At 41.0% G+C, this 24,363-nt stretch overlaps 1 protein-coding gene across 5 annotated transcripts in view; it reads right to left on the reverse strand.

Moving 5' to 3' along the window:
• Nucleotides 1-24,363, reverse strand: part of TDRD12 (tudor domain containing 12) — a 75,940-nt gene that overhangs the window by 43,397 nt on the left and 8,180 nt on the right. For 3 of the 5 annotated variants that reach the window (XM_043435503.1, XM_043435500.1, XM_043435501.1), the window contains exons 2-8: nucleotides 18,557-18,715; nucleotides 16,544-16,680; nucleotides 14,710-14,829; nucleotides 12,477-12,532; nucleotides 10,978-11,063; nucleotides 7,974-8,163; nucleotides 7,087-7,176 (exon numbers count right to left, since the gene is read on the reverse strand). In XM_043435503.1, the coding sequence (XP_043291438.1) occupies nucleotides 7,087-7,176; nucleotides 7,974-8,163; nucleotides 10,978-11,063; nucleotides 12,477-12,532; nucleotides 14,710-14,829; nucleotides 16,544-16,680; nucleotides 18,557-18,625 (748 nt within the window). In that variant the 5' untranslated portion in view covers nucleotides 18,626-18,715. The remainder of the gene's footprint in view (nucleotides 1-7,086; nucleotides 7,177-7,973; nucleotides 8,164-10,977; nucleotides 11,064-12,476; nucleotides 12,533-14,709; nucleotides 14,830-16,543; nucleotides 16,681-18,556; nucleotides 18,716-24,363) is intronic. The other 2 variants (XM_043435502.1, XM_043435504.1) reach the window with 2 other exon arrangements.

Below are 24,363 nucleotides of genomic sequence, written 5' to 3' on the forward strand. Positions count from 1 at the left end.
AAATTCTTAAAGAGATGGGGAAAAAAAAAAAAGAGATGGGAATACCAGACCACCTGACCTATCTCCTGAGAAACCTGTATGCAGGTCAAGAAGCAGCCTTTAGAGCTGAATATAGAACAATGAGTTGGTTCAATATTGGGAAAGGAGTATGACAAGGCTATATATCGTCACCTTGCTTATTTAACTTATATCCAGAGTACATCATGCAAAATGCCAGGCTGGATGAACCAAAAGCTGGAATCAAGACTGCTGCGAGAAATATCAACAACCTCAGACATGCAAATGATACCACTCTAATGGCAGAAAGTGAAGAGGAACTACAGAGCCTCTTAATGAAAGTTAAAAAGGAGAGTGAAAAAGATAGCTTGAAACTCAACATTTAAAAAAAAACTAATATCATGGCATCTGGTCCTATCACTTTATGGCAAATAGAAGGGGGAAAAGTAGAAATAGTCAGTGACATATTTTCTTGGACTTCAAAATCACTGCAGACAGTGACTACAGTCTTGAAATTAAAAGATACTTGTTCCCTGGAAGGAAAGCTATGACAAACCAAGACAACATATTAAAAAGCAGAGACACTGCTTTGCTGACAAAGGTCCATATAGTCAAAGCTATGGTTTTTCCATGTACGGATGTAAAGTCATGTACAGATATGAGAGATGGAAAATGAAGAAGGCTGAGCACCAAAGAACTAGTGCTTTCAAATTGTGAAGATGGAGGAGACTCTTCAGAGTTCCTTGGACTGCAAGGAGATCAAACCAATCAATCCTTAAGGAACTCAGTCCTGGATATTCATTAGAAGGACTGATGCTGAAACTGAAGCTCCTACACTCTGGCTACCTGATGTAAAGATATGACTCACTGGAAAAGACCCTGATGCTGGGAAATGAAGACAAAAGAAGAGGGCAGCAGAGGATAAGAAGGTTAGATAGCATCAGAGACTCAATGGACATGAATTTGAGCAGACTCTGGAAGATGGTGGAGGACCAAGGAACCCGGCTTGGATACAACTTAGCAACTGAACAACAGCAACAACAAATGATTAATATGCTAAAGGTTCTAATAGAAAAAGCAAACAATATGCAAAAATAGATGGGTAATATAAGCAGGGACATGAAAATTATAAGAAAGAATCAAGAAGAAATGCCAGACATCAAAAGCACTAACAGAAATGAAGAATGCCTTTGATGAACTTAGTAGACTGTATTCATCTGTGGAAAGAATCACTGGACTTGAGGATATGCACATTAGAGAAGGAATAAGTCAAGGCAAATTTAAGTCTTTCTTTTTGAAAACAGATATAGCAGATAACAGTTTGTTCAAAATAATAGCAACAAAGTATTTCATTATTTATGCATATACATATAAAATAAGTAATTGTACATTTATTACACACATACCCATATGCATGAAAAGAATAACAATGACATTATGGCCAGGAGGGAGGAATTATGAATACTTTGTTATTATAAGGCACTAGCACTACCCGCAAAGTGTTTCAGTGTTATCTGAAAGTAGATTGGACTGGTTGTAAATATTGCAATATCTAAGGTACTCATTTAAAAAAGTGAAAAAAGAAGCAAACTGATGTGGTAAGAAAGGAAAGAAATCAGAATTCTGTAAAATGCTCAACTAAAGCTATAAATGACAAAAAATGGAAGACAAGAATAAAAAACAAAGGCAATGAATAGAAAACAGTAACGAGTTTGGCAGGTATCAATCTAACTAAATCAATCATCACTTTAAATGGTGTTGGTCTAAATACACCAAATAAAAGACAAATACTTATACAAATTCTAGCAATTTGTATAAGTCAGTCTCCCAAGGCAAAGGAAAACAGAAGCAAAAATAAACAAACAGGACCTAATTAAACTTACAAGCTTTTACATTGCAAAGGAAACCATAAACAGAAAGACAACTGGGAGAAAATACTTGCAAACATCATGATTGACAAGGCTTAATTTCCAAATATATACAAGCAGCTCATACAATTCAACATCAAAAAAACCCAACCAATTAAAAAATGGGCAGAAGGCCTAAATAGACTTTTCTCCAAAGAAGACATACAGAGTCCAACAAGCATGTGAAAAGATGCTCAACATTGCTAATCACCAAAGAAATGCATACCAAAAGCACAGTGAGTCAAGAGGAAGGGGACACATGTACACCTCAGGTTGACTTATCTTGATGTACAGCAGAAATCAACACAACACTGTAAAACAATTATCCTCCGATTAGAAATGAACTTTAACAAAGCACAATGAGGTATCACCTCACACCTGTCAGAATGGCCCTCATTAAAAGTCCACAAACAATAAATGCTGGAGAGGGTATGGAGGAAAGGGAACCTACGTATACTGCTGGGAATGTAAACTGCTGCATCACTACGGGGAAAAGCATGCAGGTTCCTTAAAAAACTAACAACTGAGTTGCCAGATGATCTTGTAATCCCATCCATGGGTGTGTATCTGGAGAAAATGGTAATTCAAAAAGATACACGCACCTCAGCCTGACAGCACTGTTTACAACAGCCAAGACATGGAAGCAATGTAAATGTCCACTGACAGATGAATGGATAAAGAATATGTGGTCCCATTAAGTTGAAAGGAAACATGCACCCCATGTTCAGAGCAGCATCATTCACAGTAGCCAAGATATGGAAGCAATCTAACTAGCCATACACAAATAATGAAGATGTGGTGTGTATATACATACACACACAAACTGGAATATTACTCAGCCATAAAAAGAATGAAAATTTGCCATTTGCAACAACATGGATGGATTTATGCTTAGTGAAATTAAGTCAGACAGGGAAAGACAAATACTGTATGATATCTCTTATATGTGGAATCTAAAAAAAAAAATAAAACTAGTGAATTTAACAAAAAAGAAACAGACTCATAGATACAGAGAACAAACTAGTGGTTATCAGTAGGGGGAGGGAAGTGGGGAGGTTCCAAAAAACAGCAATGGATTAAGAGGTACAAATTACTATGCATAAAATAAATAACCTACAAGGATATACTGTACAGTACAGGGAATATAAGCAATATTTTAAAATATCTATAAATGAAATATAACCTTTAAAAATTGTGAATCACTATGTTGTACACCTGAAACAAATAATATTATACATCGATTGTACTTCAGTAAAATTTTTATAGCTTAAAAAAAGCTGAAGTATCTGTATTAATTTCAGATAGAGCAGACTTCAGAACAAGGGAAAATATGAAGGTCAGAAGCATCACACAGTAATAAAGAACCCAATTCTTCAAAAAGACATATGAGACCTTATTGTGTATGTGCTTAACAAGAAAGCATCAAAATATGTCAGGCAAAACTGATAAAACTGCAAGGAGAAATAGACGAGAATACCACTACAGTTAGAGACAGCAACAGCCCTCTACCAAAAATGAACAGATCCAGCGGGCAGAAAATCAGTGTAAGGGTAAAGCAGAATTCAACAGCACCACCTCAAGTGGTCAGAATTGGTATCTACAGATGACTTCATCCTACAGCAGATACTTTCTTCTCAAGCTCAAGTGGAACTGACACTAAGGTAGACCATATAGTTCAGTTCAGTTCAGTCGCTCAGTCGTGTCCGACTCTTTACAATACCATGAACCGCAGCACGCCAGGCCTCCCTGTCCATCACCAACTCCCGAAGTTTACTCAAACTCATGCCCATCGAGTCGGTGATGCCATGCAGCCATCTCATCCTCTGTCGTCCCCTTCTCCTCCTGCCCCCAATCCCTCCCAGTATCAGGGTCTTTTCTAATGAGTCCAGATAAAACATACCTAAATAAACTTAAGAGTGGAAATTGTACAAAGTACACTATCAGACCACAACGGAATTAAACTAACTTAGTAACAACAAGAGAGCTGGAAAATCCCCCAATACTTGGGAGATTAAGCAACCCACTTCTATATAATCCATGGATCAAGAAGAAATATCAACAGAAATTCTGAAATGTTTTTAACAAAATGAAAATAAAAATACAACTTATCAAAATTTATGGGATTCAGTGACGGGCAGTTGACAGCATTAAATGTTTGTATTAGAAGAGAAGAAAAATTTAAATTAATAATATAAGCTTCCACCTTAGAAAACTAAAAAAAAAGAGCAAATTAAAGGTAAAGAAAGCAGACAAAAAAAATTAAATTCAGAACAAAAATCAATGAAAATGGAAACAGGAAATCATCTGCCACAACTGGGACATGCTACGAAATAACAGGTTCATAATCCGCCAAAGTGCCACAGTCAGAAAAGTCCAGGAAGACTGAGGACTGCTGCAGACCCAGGGAGGAGAGGAGATGCTCCACCTGATGCTGAGCTGCGTCTTCCTTCCCCAGAGGAATCAGTGTGATGACTGGCAAAATTACAGGGGTTATTTGAAAGTCAGACGATCACAATGTAGCAACGGTAACCTCTGATGTAGATGGCTATACTGTGAATGTTTCTCAAAGTACTCTTATTTCTAGGAAAAACACACTCAAGTACTGGGGAGAGATGGGGCGTTCCAGTCGGCAACTTACTCTCATGTGGTTTAGGGTGCAACAAGTTCTCTGTAATGCTCTCCAACTTATCTGGAAGTTTGTGATCATTCTAAAACAAAAGTTTACTGAGAAAATAAAAGAAAACTCCATGAAAACAGACTTTGATTCCTTTTCTGGTGAATCCCTAGAACAGTGTCTGAAGATGTGTGGCTTAGGGGTGTGATAGCTAACCACTGCAGAACTCAGGACAGGGTCCAGAATGCGTAAGCATGGACAAAGTAAAATAACCACAGGTATTTTAAAACTTAAGGGATAACTGCCAAAATAAATAGCTAAGAAAAAAAAAAGGTTTACCTCAAGCAAGGAGCCTGGGTGAGAAGAAGCTGGACAAGAAAAAATTACTTTCCTTTACAGACTTTCTGCACTATTTGACTGTTTAGCCAAGTGCTAGAAAGCACTGAACTTTGATTTTTGAAAAAGTAAGGAATGGAAAGTTATGACCAACCTAGACAGCATACTAAAAAGCAGAGGCATTACTTTGCCAACAAAGGTCCATCTAGTCAAGGCTATGGTTTTTTCAGTGGTCATGTGTGGATGTGAGAGTTGGACTGTGAGGAAAGCTGAGCACCGAAGAATTGATGCTTTTCAACTGTGGTGTTGGAGAAGACTCTTGAGAGTCCGTTGGACTGCAAGGAGATCCAACCAGTCCATCCTAAAGGAGATCAGTCCTGGGTGTTCACTGGAAGGACTGATGCTGAAGCTAAAACTCCAATACTTTGGCCACCTCATGCTAAGAGTTGACTCTTGGAAAAGACCCTGATGCTGGGAGGGATTGGGGGCAGGAGGAGAAGGGGACGACAGAAGATAGAGATGGCTGGATGGCATCACCAACTCGATGGACATGAGTTTGGGTAAACTCTGGGAGTTGGTGATGGACAGGGAGGCCTGGCGTGCTGCGATTCATGGGGTCGCAAAGAGTCGGACACGACTGAGCGATTGAACTGACTGAACTGAAGAAACTTCAAAGAGAAGTATCAAAATTTAATAAAAATATAATTGAAATTGAAATAGCTTTTCACAAAAATTAAAAAGGAAAAAAAATCTTTGCCTGATTAGATAACATCCAATAATTTTCTACATGATCGTCTGGTCACATCTCATATGAGCTTTCTTTTGTTTACCATCAAACTTTTCCTTTTCAAAGATATGCAGGGTTAATTCCAACACTGACTGTAATAAAGAAAACTAGGAGGGACTTCCCTGGTGGGCCAGTGTCCTCGTCCCTGCAGTGCGGAGGACATGGGGATGATTCCTGGTCAGGGAAGTATGATCTCACATGCCGCGAAGCAAAAGTCCCTCCTAGTTTTCTACACAATGGAAAGCTGTGCAGTGGTTAAACACAACGTAAATGCCTGGTATTTTTCTTGCTTCCATGGAATCGGAAGAAACAAGAATGGAAATAACATCCCCATCAGTAATGGGCTCCATTTAGCAGGAATTCCTATGGCACACGATGCTTCCTATAAGGCACACCAGAATGCAGGTGGGGCCACATGCGCCCAAGTCTGCCACACAAACTTTGCACGCAGAGAGCTCATCTCACCAACCCAGCAGCAGGGAATGATGTTCCCTGTGCCAGAGGAGGGGGCAGACGGACAGTCTCATGGCAGAGTCCACAGCCTCAAACCACATCACACTGGATGAAGCTAACCTACAGAGAGATGAAAAACACCACATACACATTTGTACAGCAGAATCTTATTTCTTAAGAAATAAGACACACCCTCACACCTGAAAAACTGGGAGAAAAAAGACTGTAAAATTTTAATAAGTAGGTACATCAAAGGTGGTGCTTCCCAGGAGGCGCTAGTGGTAAAGAACCTGCCTGCCAATGCAGGAGACATGGGTTTGATTCCTGTGTCCAGAAGATTCCCTGGAGTAGGAAATGGCAACCCACTCCAGTACTCTTGCCTGGAGAATCCCATGGACAGAGGAGCCTGGCGGGCTACACTCCACAGGGTTGCAAAAGAGCTGGACACGACTGAGCACGCACTTAAAAGTTTTAGTTCAGTAGAGGTTTACTATGGCTCTATCTGCAGTACTGGTAGGCACACACACCCCCAACGTGGGGTGAGCACAGAGCAGTCACCACAGAGGGCGAGCTGAGCAAGTGTCACCCTCGTCCAGCAACTCCAACTCATTCAAGGACTTGGAGACACGGAGTTAAAGATGGGAGAGATCTGGTTTCACAAATGCCTCTTTCTTATTTTTACTCATCCTATTGCTTAAAATAAAAACCAATCAAATCCTTAGGTATATTCTGATGACAAATAATAGCCACTGGTCTATGGCTGGGCTGGAATAAATCAGTCCTACACAGAAACAAGTGCCTGTTAGGTTCAGCAAAATCCTACAGACTACAAGGCAAATTATCTTTGTCAGCAACTACAGCATAAATTGGTCCCATTAAATTAAGGGAAAAAGAGAGACAGAATTACCACAGCCCTTATAAACAACTCTTACAGTCCTAAGATACTTAAGAGTATTCTTTTATAATGAAAGGAACAAGAGAGGAAAACTCACCCAGGATCCTACTGGTTGGCCTGAGGTCACCTGCACCCTGGGCCCACGGATGCTGGAGAGACTCCGCTAGAAAAGTTAAACCACATGACTCTGATAGGAAGAATACATTTCAAGATTAAAGCATGAAATAAAACCCAAAATACAAACGTGAATTTGTTGTAAATCACCTCTGCTGTATGATTTACAGGATACCTAACACAGAGCAGGGGAGCAACGTGAGGGGACTAAGAAACATGGGTGTAGAGGAAATATTTACAGTTGTTTCCATTGTCCACGACAGACTCTTCTCATATTTTCATGCTAACAAATGGCTCTTTTTCAAAATTATAAAAAACACCCTTGTTTTGATAATATCGTTACACTACTAACATACAGACTTCTGAAAACACGTGTAATTCCGCTCAGTCACTAAATCAAGTCAGACTCTTTGTGGCCCCATGGACTGTAGCCCACCAGGCTCCTCTGTCAATGAGATTTTCCAGGAAAGAATACTGGAGCGGTTTGCCCTTTCCTTCTCCTCGGGATATTCCTGACCCAGGGATTGAACCCATATCTCCTGTGTCTCTTGAACGACAGGTGGATTCTTTACCCACCTAGCCACAGAGTGAAAATATAACTCCAAGTTAATAAGAAATTAATAATAATCTTTTTTTCCTGCTCTCATAAAAACAAACCACAACAGCTCTCTTAGAACCTCAAAACTCAAACCTAACAAACTCACTAGGATTAAAATTAAAATATTTCAAAAAAAATTAAAATATTAAATTCAGAATCAAAGTCTCTGTCTCCATAAGGGGAAAAGTCAATACAACAATTTATATTAATACACTAAGATTTCTATAAATAAGACAGCTTAAGGGAAACATACATTGGTGAAATCCACTCACTTTCCATCCTTTGAGAACCTTTTCCTTGCAAAAACATTGGCCAAAGAGTAAGTGCTGGATTGAGCTTATTGGAAAAGGATGCTGACTTTATATTCAATCTTGGCTTCTCCAAAGAATCAAAGTTCTTATTCTCCAAAGGCGACACATAACAAGCGAAGTTCTTTGCAACCAGATCATCGTTAACACAAACCTGTATAAATATTTCATGAATAAGACAGACAGTCATGTGACTGTTCATAATACATGCCGAACTTAACTGAAAATTTTAATCTTCAGAAAAATTATTTTATAGAACAGAATTTGACAGAAATTGATCTCGTGACTTCTGCTTTCATAATGGTGAACTACACACTTCTGGCCAACCTTCTTGAGAAGAAAAACAGGAGAAAATATTTTTAGATAATACCTTTGGATGGTCATGTATCCAGAATACATAAAGAACTCTCAAAAAACTCAATTAAAAGAAAACAAAACCAATTTTTAAATGGGCAAACCATAGCAATTAAAAGAGTACAGCACCGGCATAAAAACAGACACATAGTTCAATGGAACAGAAAGATAGCCCAAAAATAAACCCAGATATATATGGTCAATAAAATTACTAAAAAGGAGCTAAGAATATATAATGGGGAAATGACAGTCTCTTCAATAAATTGTGTTGGGAAAACTAGACAGCTACACGCATAACAATGAAACTGTGCCATTAACTCACACCATATACAAACAAACTCAAAATGGATTAAAGACTTGAATATAAGATCTGAAACCATAAAACTCATAGAAGAAAACATAGGTGGTAATAAGCTCCTTGACACTGGTCTTGGTGATAATTTTTGGAGTTTGACACCAAAAGCAAAGGCAACAAAAGTGAAAATAAACCAGCTGAACTCATACATCAAACTAGAAAGCTTCTCCAGAGCAAAAAAAAGCACCAATAAAACAAAAAGATTTTTAGTAAGAAGAAACATCTGTAAGTCACTTACTATCTGATAAGGGGTTAATATCCAAAATACATAAAAACTCATAAATAACAGGAACAAACAAACCCACAAATAATCCAATTTAAAAATGGGCAGAGGATCTGAATCAACATTTTTCCAAAGAAGACATGCAGATGGTCAACAGGGACAAGAAAAGATGTTCAGTATCACGAACCACCAGGGAAATGCAAATCAAAACCATAGTGAGGTATCACTTCACATCTGTCAGAAAGGTGACTATTAAAAAGACAAGAAACACCCAGGGCAGGTGTTTCAAGGATGTGGAGAAAAAGGAACTCTTAGGCACTATTGGTAGGAATGTAAATTGGCCCAGTCACTCTGGAAAACAGTACCGTGGTTCCTCTAGAAATTAAAAACAGAATTACTATACAATCCAGCAATTCCACTTCTGGGTATTTATCTGAGAAAAACAAAAACATTAACTTGAAAAGACACATGCATCTCCATGTTCACTGCAATATTATTTACAATAGCCAAAATTATGGAAACAATCTAAGTATTCATCAGTGGATGAATGGATAAAAAAAAATGTGGTGTATATACATATATACACAATGGGATATTATTTGGCCACAAAAAAGAATGAAATCTTTCCATCTGTGACAACATATACTGACCTTAAGGACATTACGCTAAATGACATTAAGTCAGAGAAACACAAAAGCTACATAATCTCCACTTCTATGTGGAATCTAAATACAAAACAAAACAAGCTCACCGAGAACAGACCGGTGACTGCCAGAGCCGGAGTCGGGAGCATAGAGGGAGAAGGTGGTGAAACGGGAGAAGGGAGTCAGAAGGTAAAAACTTTCCATTATAAAATAAGTAAGTCACGGCATATGATGTACAGCATGGTGGCTATAGTTAACAATACTGTACTGCATATTTGAAAGTTGCTAAGAGTAAATCTTGTCATGAGAACAAGAAAAAACATTCTGTCACTGTATGGTGATAGATGTTAACTAGACACTGTGCAACGCATATGTACATTAAATCATTGTGTTGTACACTTGCAACTAATAGAATGTTGCACATCAATTATACCTCAATTTTTAAAAAGGATGAAAAATTTTTAAACAGAGAAAATGAAAAAAAAAAGGGTAAAATATCTGAATACTTCATTAAAGATATATGGATTGCAAACAGCATATGAAAAGACACTCAAGACTGTTACATCATTGAGTGAGTGAGTGAAGTCGCTCAGTTGTGTCCAGCTCTTTGTGACCCCATGGACTGTAGCATACCAGGCTCCTCTGTCCATGGGATTTTCCAGGCAAGGGTACTGGAGTGGGTTGCCATTTCCTTCTCCAAGAAGGAAAATGCATTAGGGAAGTGCAAATAAACTACAGTGAGGGATCACTACACAGCAATGAGAATGACCATAAAAGTAATGGAGAGGAGGTGGAGGAAGTGTAACTCTCATTGCTGATGGGACTGTGCAATGGTCACTCTGGAAAACAGTTTGGTAGTCTCTTAACACTTATAAAACTGCCCAAAAATGTGACTCCTGGGTATTTACCCAAGAGAAATGAAAGCACAGGTCCAAGGAAGACTTGCACATGAATCACCACAGAAGTTTCACTTGCACTTGCCCCACAGAGGCCACAGCTCAAGTGTCCATTAACAAGTGAATGGGTAAACACTGTAGTATATCCAGTCGATAGAAGGATACTGACAATAAAAGGATCAACATGCATGTCTCCTAAAAATTCTGTGCGAAAGAAAACACATTTAAGAAAGAGAGAGAGAGAGAACACCCTGGACACATCCCTGTGCTTCCTTCCTTTAGGAGCTAGGAAAGAACTGTCAGCCCAATTTTTTTTTCTAGCAATTATGACCTCATGCACCCACTGTCAGTCCTCTCTGCTGAGCATGCCTCTGCTCTTTAACAGCCTGAGGTAAGAGCAAGTGTGAATGATACTGTTTTTCTTGTGTGCGTTGTTTTATTAAAACAGCATTTTAATAATAATAAAATACTTTAAAAGTACAACTCTTTCACTTACCTTTTCATTTTTTAGAGTTACATAAAGGTAAACCTCAAAAGTATCTTCTTCCACAGCACACAATTTGGCTTCTACCTGGGTAGTTGCTAAATAGCATAAATGAAAACATAAAGAAGATGATGTTAAAAGTATGCTTGAGGGACTTTCCTGGGGGTCCAGTGGTTAAGACTCCGCAATTTCACTGCAGGGGGCACAGGTCTGAATTCTGGTCGGGGGACTAAGATCCCACATGCCATGCCTCATGGCCAAAAAAATAAGAATGGGTGAAACAACTATGACTATTTCTCGCCTGTTACTCTCTGGTAACTACTCACGACTACCCAGTGCCACACTGTCCGACAGCTTCCTCCCTCAGAAGGGCTCTGGCAGCAGGCGAGCCAAGGTGAAGGCTCTCCAGGCAGTCAGCCAAATGTCCTCTGTCCCCCCAGCCCCATCCTCCTCCGGCCGCCCTGTGACAGCACCTCGATCGAGCACAGCTCTGGGCCCCTCTTCTTTCCAGTGATCCCTAAACCCACACGCCCAGCCAGAGTCTTCCCGAGTCGTGCCGCCCTCCGAACGCCTGAAGAGCAGCTCCACGTGTGGGTGCCAACAGGCACGCTGCTCACTCTACCAGCGTGTCCCACTTCCCTCTCACCTCAAGCCTCCGAGGTAGCGCTGGTATCACTTTACAGGTGAGGGGACCAGGCTCTCAGAAGGCTGCTCAGAGGTAGCAGAACAGTACTCAACCCAAGCACCCTGCCTCCTCCAAATCTGAGCCTCCCAGGGCCCCTGTGGGCTCACAAGGGCCCGAACGACAAAACCAGAGGCGCCCCCACCTCCCTTTTCTCCAGGAACAATGTCTCTGGCTGCTCCTTCACCCGGACAGCAGGGCAGTGAAGGAGAGGGGCCAGGGCCCCAAGAGGCGTCAGGATGCAGCCCAGCCACTGCACACCCACTACTCCTCAGCATGACCCTAGAGGCTGCCCAGTTACTTGGCTCAGACTACCAGGGCTTAGGACAGATGCCACAAAGGACAGTCTAATTTATGGCCAACGATTTAAACAGAGAGCACGCTAAACAGGTGCTGAGACATTCTATATATCTTCATTAGCAAGGATGGGGATCACACAGTAAGTACCCACTTACTACCCTTTGCCTGCCAAAAAGTAGGCTTTTCATGATTGTTGGTTCAATGAAATGCACATAAGTTATTTTGCAGTGCTGTAGTTTGATACAGACTAAGAGAAAGGCATTATCATCGTGTAAGGGTGCCTCACCCACACAATTCCTTGCTGATTTCACTTGTCAATTACTGATGTCCACATCCATCCCTCAAATTCCAAGGGTGCAGAGTCACTGTGATACTTGGAGTGGAAAAAGCTCCATGTGACTTATGAATCCCCTTGAGGAGGGAGGTCAAACACTAAGCACGCACATCTCAAACCCTTTCCCCAACAGAAGGTGAAACACCCTTGGGTGTCAGTTCATAGCAGGCAGCTGTGGTCATGCACTTGCCTCACCTTTCAGGATGTTCTGGAAGTACTGAATAGCTGCACTGTCCCACTTCTTGGCCCGTCTGGAACAGAGAACAAAGGCAATCTCATTAAATAAAAGCCAAAGCTAGTCATGCTAACATCACTTTGAAACTTCACACTGGATGTTTCAGACATTACACATGGGACATATGATGCAGGAAATGGGGAGTCTAGCTCTGGCCTGGGGTGGTGACCCCAGCTGCACCCCACAGCAGGCTTCTCTCCCACCAACTTCTGAGCCAGTGTAGAGACTCACTGTGAATGGGCCCTTTGTGGGGCTTCCTGCGCTACCGTGCCCACCTCCACGGCATCATCCATCCCAACACCATTGTCCCATTTACTTGCAACATCCGTTTCCCCAGCCAGGGTGCTAACTCCCCGGGACGGGGACCCTGAGTGCGGAACGCTCAGCACAGGCTGGCAGAGTGATGGCTCCCTACCCGTTGGTTAAACCGAAGTTCTAAGAGTGGCCATGGGGAGCCCAGGCCCTGCTGTCTCATGGTATTCCTCACTCTGACGACTCCCTTTCACTGTGTCCCATCTCTCCCCATCATCTTGTCCTTTCCTCTGTGTGATACTGTGATTGACAGTAAGAAATATAAACTTGGTCATTGTCACTGTTTCTGGCACAGAGCTCAGTGATGAGAGTGATAAAAGGTGTCTTTTGTTATGTTAATGAGGCGACCTGTAGAAAGTGCCTAGGTAACAGAGATGAGGGCTGGTTCCAGGGGAACCAAGCTTGTGATTAGAAGGTTGGAACTTTGAATCCCACTCCCTGGACCTTTGGGGAGGGGAGAGATACTGGAGGTTGAATCAACTGTCAAAGGCCAATGATTTAATCAATCATGACTAGGTAATGAAGCCTCCATAAACACTAAAATGGACTAGGTTGGGAGCTTCTGGGCTGGTGAACACTTGGAAATGTGGGGGAACAGGTGTGCCTGGAGGGAAGGCAGCTCCTTTCCCCAGACCTTGCCCCGTGCATCTCTTCCATCTGGCTGCTCCCAAGTTATTTCATTTATACTAAACTGGTGAAAATTAGAGTACACTGTCTTATTGGCGAATTTACCTTAAGAATGTTTGTTGAAGCTCTTTGCCAAGACATGTACTCCCTTCTACTCTCAGTCTTTCTCCTGGGGGCATATAACTGGCAAACTAGCTGCCCCTAACCATTCCTCTCTTGCTAGCCAGCTAGGCTGTTGCCAAACAATTCTGCATTGTACATTTCTTGTAAGAAAACAGATACATCTAAACAAAACATATACACGTAGAGATATATACACACATGCATGCACATGTGTACACATGTATCTCTCACACACACCGCCCCATCTCGTGATCTGATCACACTGCAGGTGTTTGTATGGGATGGGTCCCTGCACTGGGCAGTGGTGTGTCAGGGTTATGACTGTGATCTTTGCTGTCTTGAATGATCATGACCTGAGGTCCTGGGGGCAGCCCCCCACCCCGCCCTGGCACTCTGTCTTTCCTCCTCCTCCATCACTGTGGCTTTGTGGGGGATAAAGCTGCAGGAAGCAGCACAGTTCTGATTCGGCTTGCATGGCCTGTTCTCTCTCAGCTTGGAGGCTGCCTCCATTATCAATGCTTTTGTGAGGTCTGTGGAGACCCTCCCATCTCCATGGCCCCAGCCCTCGTCACCTGTAGTTCCCTTGGGCCGATGAAAACATCACTCTTGCAGCTGCCTTGGGATCCACACCAAAAGATACTAAGCCAGCTGGTAAATTCGCCAATAAGACACTGCACTCTAATTTTCACTAAAAGTTCCATGAATGTGACTAAGCATAAAAGCACCAACAAAGGTCTGCCAGTTCAGAGCCTGAAAAGGTCACAGAGGCTTCCCAGGAAGGAGGGCAGGAGGGAGGAAACAGGGCTGGAGAAGGATGCCTGGACTTTTCGCTAATGCTCCATGATCCGATGTATCCATGTTTCTCTTTGCAGTTAACTGGCCCTTTTTTGTAAAAAGCAAAAAAACAAAAAACAGAGCTCGGGTCTTACTCTAAACCCCCTACACTGCAGCCTCTGGAGATGGCTGCACGGCCAGGGTTGACAGGCTGATTCAGAAGATTCCTCCTGAAGGACAAAGAGACCTTTGAAATAGTTTTAGCACTTCACATAAAGACTTGATTTCACATAAACTTCCTACACTCAACTTAAGACTTTTACTAATGATTCAGCATATATTAGAAGCTGTACTTACACAATTTCAGCACTGTCTTCACAGAAGTTAATGTGCAATGTGACAGGTTTTGTGCAGTACAGTCTGAATTTTTTTGCTCTGTAGGGAAGCTGCATAAAAGTTTCTATGGCAACTCGGATGCTTAACAGTGAAACAGAAACAGTTTCATGATTAAAATAAAATTATATGTAACACATTTCTTTAAAGTCCACCTATATAATTAACATACTTAACAAAAAATACACAAAATCGGATTCTATTTCTAATACAGCCACCAACAACAGCAAATGCTTGGAGACATTTGCCCAATAAGGTGAAAACTGGTTCTTGGGAGCAGAGGAAAAAAACTTACTTTTCTATGTATAAAGCACAAAAGTGCATGTAGTATATAAATACATACAGTACCTAAAAGATACGCAGTAATCTTTGGCATTAAAATTTCATGGCATGGCAGCAGGGAGGGATTAGAAAAATACTGTCTCCTTAGATTGAGAAACACTGGGTAATTACGAACAAACCTGGAAGCAAATTTTATTTAAGATTTTAAAATTTCAATTTCAACGCATAACCAGAATTACCTTTAAGTTTCTATAAATAAGCAGATGTTTTCAGAATCCCTATTTGTCAACTCTGCACAAAAGAGCTGATGGACTGCAGTTTGATAAGTAAGTTGTTGCACATTTTTATTTCCATTCTCCTTCATGAAAATGATAGAGCATTTGCACATAGTTTCGACATCAACATGTTCTCAGGGCCACGTGTGGGCAGCCTGGCCACCTCGTCTCAAACAGCTAAGAGAAAGTGATTGCACTAACCACCCCTCCAGGCTTCCTTGCTCTAATCAAACAATTCTTTTGCCAAAAACAAACTAAATTTAAAAACCCAAATGCTAACAGGAAATCTCCCAAGCCATTAATTATCATGTTATTTTTAATAACCAGTATGGCTATAAAGTGAGATGGCTAGATGAGATGGTTGGATGGCATCACCAACTCAATGGACATGAGTTTGAGCAAGCTCTAGGAGTTGGTGCTGGACGCTCAGGGAAGCCCAGTGTGCTGCAGTCCATGGGGTCGTGAAGAGCTGGACTTGACTGAACGACTGAACTGAACTGAACTGATGGTTATAAAGGTGCAGAACCATAAGCTGGAGAGGCATCACCTTTCCCGTGAACACCTGCCAGCCTCCCATGTGGGAGCAGCCTCCTAGTACAGACTCCCTGTCAGGGCGTCGCCTCTCCTGTAGCTGGGACTGTTCTTTCTCTTTCGGAAGAAGAGTCCTCACATTTATTTATTTATTATTTATTAAACTGACATCCGCTGACACTGGGGCAGGAAACATGAAAAAATTAGCAAAAACACCAAGACTGACTTGCTGAGAGTGTTTTCTAGGGAACTGCAATGTGTGGTCCTAGAGTCAGCAAGGATCACTCTGTGACAGTCACACCCTCACTCTGCTAAGTGGGACAACCAGGGACACATGTTCTTACCTCTGTAATCTGAAGCCGTGCCAGCAAGCCATCCCATGTGTAGTAAAGAGAGGTCTTCCTAAAGGACCCACTCCATCACTTGAGCAGGGGACAGGTCACACCAGGCCAGGCAATGCCTGGCCAAGAGCACCTGCCCTTTCCAGGAAGGATGGTGGAAGGAGGGCTGGAGCCGCCTGCTGACCCCTCATCCCAACCACCTGCTCTTACATTCACTGCTCGTAAAACTGGGACCTGCAATCTGCTCTTCCTGAAGCTAAGAAATTCCAGTTTATGACTTCTCATCCCTTTCTTTGAAAATTAACACTCTCCTTCAAAACTGACATTTGTCCCTCCAGAGAGCATAAAGCAAAATAAATATGTACTTACTTTTTGGATTTCACTGGAACGTATCTAGCAAAATCCACAAGGAAACACTCTGTGAGGTAATGGTCTGCTGAAGACACGATTGACTTAATAACTGCCCTGCACCAGCACTTTAGTTCCTGACAATAAACCACACAAACCTACAAAATAAAAAGAAAACTTCAGTGTTAAATTCTCTAGCCATACTCAGAAAACTATAAGACACTGATAAAAGAAATCAAAGATGACACAAACAGATGGAGAGATATACCACATTCTTGGATTGGAAGAATCAATATTGTGAAAATGACCATACTACCCAAAGCAAACTACAGATTCAATGCAATCCCTATCAAATTACCAATGGCATTTTTCACAGAATTAGAACACAAAATTTTACAATTTGCATGGAAACACAAAAGACCATGAACAGCCAAATCAATCTTAAGAAAGAAAAATAAAGCTGGAGGAATCAGGCTCCCTGATTTGAAATTACACTACAAAGCCAGTCATGAAAACAGTATGGTACTGGGACCAAAAAAAAAAAAAAAAGAAAGAAAAAACCAGGAATATAGATCAATGGAACAGGATGGATAGTTCAGATACAAACCCATGTACCTATGGTCACCTAATCTATAACAAAGGAAATAAGACTATACAATGGAGGAAAAAGTCTCTTCAATAAGTGGTGCTGGCCAAACTGGACAGCTACATGTAAAAGAATGAAATTAAAACACTCCCTAACACCATGCACATAAACAAACTCAAAATGGATTAAAGACCTAAATGTAAGGCCAGATACCATAAAACTCTTAGAGAAGAACACAGGCATAACAGTCTCTGACATAAAACACAGCAAGATCTTTTTTAACACACCTCCTAGAGTAATAAAAATAAAAACAAACAAATAGACCTAATTAAACGTAAAAGCTTTTGCACAGCAAAGTGAAAGTGAAAGTTGCTCACTGTGTCCGACTCTTTGCAACCCCATTGACTATACAGACTGTGGAATTCTCCAGGCTGGAATACTGGAGTGGGTAGCCCTTCTCTTCTCCAGGAGATCTTCCCAACCCAGGGATCAAACCCAGGTCTCCCATATTGCAGGTGGATTCTTTACCATCTGAGCCACAAAGGAATCCCAAGAATACTGGAGTGGGAAGCCTATCCCTTCTCTAGCGGATATTCCCGACCCAGGAAGTGAACCAGGGTCTCCTGCATTGCAGGCGGATTCTTTACCAACTGAGCTATGGGAAACCGTAAACAAAATGAGAAGATGACCCTCAGAATGGGAGAAAATATTTGCAAACAAAGTAACCGATGAGGGATTAATCTCCAAAATATACAAACAGCTCATGCAGCTCAATGTCAAAAAAACAATCCAATCAAAAAGTTAGCAGAAGATCTAAATAGACATTTCTCCAAAGAATATCTATAGATGATTAAAAAGCACATGAAAAGATATTCAATACCACTAATTATTAGAGAGATACAAATCAAAACTACAGAATGGCCATCTCTAAAGATAATAAATGCTGGAACGGGTGTGGAGAAAAGGGAACTCTCCCACTCTTGGTGGGAATGTCCATGGTAACAGCCGCTGTGAGAACAGTATTGAGGTTCCCTAAAAACTAAAAACAGAGCTACCATATGACCCAGTAATCCCACTCCCGGGCGTATATCCAGAAAAAAACATAATTTGAAAAGATTCACGTACCCCAATGTTCATCGCAGCACCAGACTGGAAATTCCAAGCTCTCTCTGCTAAGGCCCCCATGAAGGATCCAGAATCATCCTCCGGTTCCCAGCCCCAGGCCAAGGGCCCCAATGACGGGGTTTACGTGACACTCCATCTCCCGCTGCCCCACGTGAACCTAACACAGCTGCCACTTCTCATGACTAGCCCGACTTACGCAATCAAAAGAACCCAATACAAAACAGTAATTAAAAACAACTGAAATACCAACTTAGCTGCCAAAACAGTCTATATTCTGAGTAGTATTTCAAGACACAGTGTTCAAAGCACATTCTGATACATACCTGCCCTTCTTCCAACTTTAGTGGTTTTATTTCTATATCTTGACACATGCGATTATAGAAGTCATTCATGGCACTATTTAGTTTTTGATAGTCAACTTCATGATCTAAAAAAGGACTACATCCTTTTATAATAACCCAGAAGCAATCTGGATCTTCAATCTGTAAAAATTTCAAAAGACAAAACAATCCATCATTTAAAAGTGGAACTATAAAACCTCAGAATCACAGTAACTTTCAAAATTAAGTGCTTTAACAAATTCTTGATGAGTACCTCTGTCTTAAAGGGTTAGATAGAAGATAAAAGACCTTTAATATATATGTATATCAAATCATCACCTTGTATATCTTGAACTTATACAACATGATAAGTCAACTATATTTCAATAAAACTGGGAAAAAAGATGAAAGATGTAAACACAAAAATGTTAAACATGAAACCAAAAATATGTAAGTAACTCTATTGGTTTTTTGTCATTTTAAATTGTCTACTGTGATTCAAAAAGCAAAGACCAAAATCTTTGATCAGTATTTTGAAAATATTCATAATAAAATACAAAAGCAAGGTTCAAGACAATGTTTTCAGTATTCCATCTCTTTTGTAAGAAAGAGAAGAAAATATGAATGCATGTACATTCTTCTCACTTTCAAAGAAACAAATGATGTCAAATGAACAACAACCACAAAAAAAAACATACAAATTATTACCTACAGAGGAAGCCAAGAATGGGGTAGAAGGGATACAAATGAAAGTCAGACTTCTCTGTTCAGAGAATAAGAATAGATATCATCTACGAGTGCCATTAAAAATCAAGATTTTCATCAGTAGATGAAAAATAAAAGAAAAACAAATTGTGAGAAAAAGAAAAATAAGAGAAAATAAAATTGAAATAAAAGAAAAAGACAGTGAAGGACAGGGAAGCCTGGCATGCTGCAGTCCATGGGGTCGCAAAGAGTCAGACACAACTGAGTCAGTGAAGAACCCACAAGCTTTGATTCTCTTTGACATCCATCACAAGAAAACGGAGTTTGGAGCAGGAGTCCTACCAAGTTAAGGAGGCTCAGTAAATACCTCAGGCTCCCTCAGAACCCGTGCAGTGTCAGGCCTGAGAAATAAAGCCCATGTTTCAGGTTAAAGACAACATGCTCTGTCATCAAGGGGAAACGCAGTCCGTCAGTTCAGACGCTCAGTCGTGTCTGACTTTGTGATCCCATGGACTGCAGCACGTCAGGCTTCCCTGTCCATCACCAACTCCCAGAGCTTGCTCAAACTCATGTTCATTGGAGTCAGTGATATCATCCAACCATCACATTCTCTGCTGTTCCCTGTTCCTCCTGCCTTCAATCTTTTCCACCATCAGGGTCTTTTCAAATGAGTCAGTTCTTCGCATCAGGTGGCCAAAGTATTGGAGTTTCAGCTTCACCATCAGTCCTTCGAATGAATATTCAGGACTGATTTCCTTTAGGATGGACTGGTTTGACCTCCTTGCAGCCCAAGGGACTCTCAAGAGTCTTCTCCAACACCACAGTTCAAAAGCATCAATTCTTCGGTGCCCAGCTTTCTTTATAGTCCAACTCTCACATCCATACAGAACTACTAGAAAAACCATAGCTTTGTTGGCAAAGTGACATCTTTGCTTCTTAATATGCTGTCTAGGTTTGTCATAGCTTTTCTTCCAAGGAGTAAGTGTCTTTTAATTTCATGGCTGCAGTCACCATCTGCAGTGATTTTGGAGCCCAAGAAAATAAAGTCTGTCACTGTTTCCATTGTTTCCCCATCTATTTGCCATTAAGTGACGGGACCAGATGCCATGATCTTCATTTTTTGAATGTTGAGTTTTAAGCCAGCTTTTTCACTCTTCTCTTTCACTTTCATCAAGAGACTCTTTAGTCCTCTTTGCTTTCTGCCGTAAGGGTAGTATCATCTGCATATCTGAGGTTATTGATATTTCTCCCGGAAACCTTGATTCCAGCTTGAGCTTTAGGTAGCCCAGCATTTTGCATGATGCCTTCTGCATATAAGTTAAATAAGCAGGATGACAATATACAGCCTTGACGTGTTCCTTTCCCAATTTTGAACCAGCTGGTTGTTTCATGTGCGGTTCTAACTGTTGCTTCTTGACCTGAACACAGGTTTCTTAGGAGGCAGGTAAGGTGGTCTGATATTCCCATCTCTTGAAGAATTTTCCAAAGTTCGTTGTGATCCACACAGTCAAAGGCTTTAGTGCAGTCAATGGAGAAGTAGACGTTTTTCTGGAATTCTCTTGCTTTTTCTATGATCCAACAGATGTTGGCAATTTGATCTCTGGTTCCTCTGTCTTTTCTGAATCCAGCTTGAACACATAGAAGTTCTTGGTTCACATACTGTTGAAGTTTGGCTTGGAAAATTTTGAGCATTATTTTGCTAGCGTGTGAGATGAGCACAACTGTGTGGTAGTTTGAACATTCTTGGGCATTGCCTTTCTTCGGGACTGGAATGAAAAAACGGACCCTTTTCCAGTCCTCTGGCCACTGCTGTGTTTTCCAAATTGACTGATGTATTGAGTGCAGCACTTTCACAGCATCATCTTTCAGGATTTGAAATAGCTCAACTGGAATTCCATCACCTCCACTAGCTTTGTTTGCAGTGCTGCTTCCTAAGGCCCACATGACTTCACACTCCAGGATGTCTGGCTCTAGGTGAGTGATCATACCATCACAGTGACCTGGGTCATTAAGATATTTTTTTGTATAATTCTGTGTATTCTTGCCACCTCTTCTTATATCTTCTGCTTCTATTAGGTCCATACTGTTTCTGTCCTTTATTATGCCCATCTTTGCATGAAATGTTCTCTTGGTTATCTCTAATTTTCTTGAAGAGATTTCTAGTTTTTCTCATTCTACTGTTTTCCTCTATTCCTTTCCATTGATTATTTGGGAAGGCTTTCTTATCTCTCCTTGCTATTCTTTGGAACTCTGCATTCAGATAGCTATATCTTTCTTTTTCTCCTTTGCTTTTCACTTCTCTTCTTTTCTCAGCTATTTGTAAGGCCTCCTCAGACAACCATTTTGCCTTTTTGCATTTCTTTTTCTTGGGGATGGTCTTGATCACCACCCCCTGTACAATGTTACAAACCTTCATCCATAGTTCTTCAGACACTCTGTTAGATCTAATTCCTTGAATCTATTTGTCACATCCACTGTATAATCATAAATAATTTTATTAAGGTCCTACCTGAATGGCCTAGTGGTTTTCCCTACCTTCTTCAGTTTAAATCTGAATTTTGCAATAAGGAGTTCACGATTTCAGCCACAGTCAGCTCCCGGTCTTGTTTTTGCTGACTGTATAGAGCTTCTCTATCTTTAGCTGCAAATAATATAATCAATCTGATTTCAGTATTGACCACCTGGTGAGGTCCATGTGTAAAGTCGTCTCTTGTGCTGTTGGAAGAGGGTGTTTGCTGTGACCAGGGCGTACTCCTGGCAAAACAAAATCTTTGCCCTGCTTCATTTTGTACTTCAAGGCCAAACTTGCCTGTTACTCTAGGTATCTCTTGATATCCTACTTTTGCATTCTAGTACCCTATGATGAAAAGGACATCTTTTTTTGGTGTTAGTTCTAGAAGGTCCTGTAGGTCATCATAGAACTGGTCAACTTCAGCTTCTTTGGCATTAGTGGTTGGGGCAGAGACTTGGATTACTGTGATATTGAATGGTTTGCCTTGGAAATGAACAGAGATCATTCTGTCATTTTTGAGACTGCATCCAACTACTGTATTTTGGACTCTTTTGTTGACTATGAGGGCCCCTCCATTTCTAATAAGCGATTCTTGCCCACAGCAGTAGATATAATGGTCATATAAATTAAATTCTCCCATTATAGCCCATTTTAGCTCATTGATTCCTAAAATGTCTGTGTTCACTTTTGCCACCTCCTGTTTGACTTACCTTGGTTCATGAACCTAACATTCCAGGTTCCTATGCAAAACTGTTTTTTACAGCATCAGACTTTACTTCCATCACCAGTCACATTCACAACTGGGCACTGTTTCCGTTTTGCGTCTGCCTCTTCATTCCTTCTGGAGCTATTTCTCCACACTTCTCTAGTAGCATATTGGGCACCTACTGACCTAGGGAGTTCATCTTTCAGTGTCATATCTTTTTGCCTTTTCATACTGTTCATGGGGTTCTCAAGGAAAGAATACTGAAGTGGTTTACCATTCCCTTCTCCAGGGACCATCTTTTGTCAGAGCTCTCCACCGTGACCCATCTGTTCTGGGTGGCCCTACATGGCACTGCTCATGGTTTCACTGAGTTAGATAAGGCTATGATCCATGTGATCAGTTTGGTTAGTTTTCTGTGATTGTGGTTTTCATTCTGTCTGCCCTCTGATCAAAGAGGATAAGAGGCTTGTGGAAGCTTTCTGATGGGAGGGACAGGCTGTGGGGGAATCTGGGTCTTGCTCTAATGGGCAGGGCCATGCTCAGTAATGCCAAAGAATGCTCAAACTACCACAAAATTGCACTCATCTCACATGCTAGCAAAGTAATGCTCAAAATTCTCCAAGCCAGGCTTCAACAGTATGTGAATTGTGAACTTCCAGATGTTCAAGCAAGATTTAGAAAAGGCAGAGGAACCAGAGATCAAATTGCCAACATCTGTTGGATCATTGAAAAAGCAAGAGTTCCAGAAAAACATCTATTTCTGCTTTATTGACTATGCCAAAGCCTTTGACTGTGTGGATCACAACAAACTGTGGAAAATTCTTCAAAGATGGGAATTCCAGACCACCTGACATGCCTCCTGAGAAATCTGTATGCAGGTCAGGAAGCAACAGTTAGAACTGGACATGGAACAACAGACTGGTTCCAAATTGGGAATGGGGTCCGTCAAGGCTGTATATTGTCACCCTGCTTATTTAACTTATACACAGAGTACATCATGAGAAACGCCAGGCTGGATGAAGCACAAGCTGGACTCAAGATTGCCAGGAGAAATATCAATAACCTTAGATATGCAGATGACGCCATCCTTATGGCAGAAAGTGAAGAACTAAAGAGCCTCTTGATGAAAGTGAAAGAGGAGAGTGAAAAAGCTGGCTTAAAGCTCAACATTCAGAAAACTAAGATCATGGCATCTGTTCCCATCACTTCACAGCAAATAGATGGGGAAACAATGGAAACAGTGACAGATTTTATTTTCTTGGGCTCCAAAATCACTGCAGATGGTGACTGCAGCCATGAAATTAAAAGACACTTGCTCCTTGGAAGAAAAGTTATGACCAACCTAGACAGTATATTAAAAAGCTGAGGTATTACTTTGCCAACAAAGGTCCATCTAGTCAAAGTTATGGTTTTTCTAATAGTCATGTATGGATGTGAGAGTTGGACTATAAAGAAAGCTGAGTGCCAAAGAATTGATGCTTTTGAACTGTGGTGTTGGCAAAGACTCTTGAGAGTCCCTTGGGCTACAAGGAAATCAAACCAGTCCAACCTAAAGGAAACACTCCTGAATATTCATTGGAAGGACTGATGCTGAAGCTGAAACTCCAATACTTTGGCCACTTGATGCAAAGAGCTGACTCATTTGAAAAGACCCTGATGCTGGGAAAGACTGAAAGCGGGAGGAGAAGGGGATGACAGAGGATGACATAGTTGGATGGCATCACCAACTCAACGGACGTGAGTTTGAGTAAGCTTCGGGAGTTGGCGATGGACAGGGAAACCTGGCGTGCTGCAGTCCATGGGGTCACAAAGAGCTGGACACCAGTGAACTGAACTGAATGCTCAGTAAATTTTTAATCCAATTTTCTGTTGATGAGTGGGGCTGTG

The sequence above is a fragment of the Cervus canadensis genome, chromosome 18 (genome assembly GCF_019320065.1).
Source record: "Cervus canadensis isolate Bull #8, Minnesota chromosome 18, ASM1932006v1, whole genome shotgun sequence".
Classification (NCBI taxonomy): Eukaryota; Metazoa; Chordata; class Mammalia; order Artiodactyla; family Cervidae; genus Cervus; species Cervus canadensis.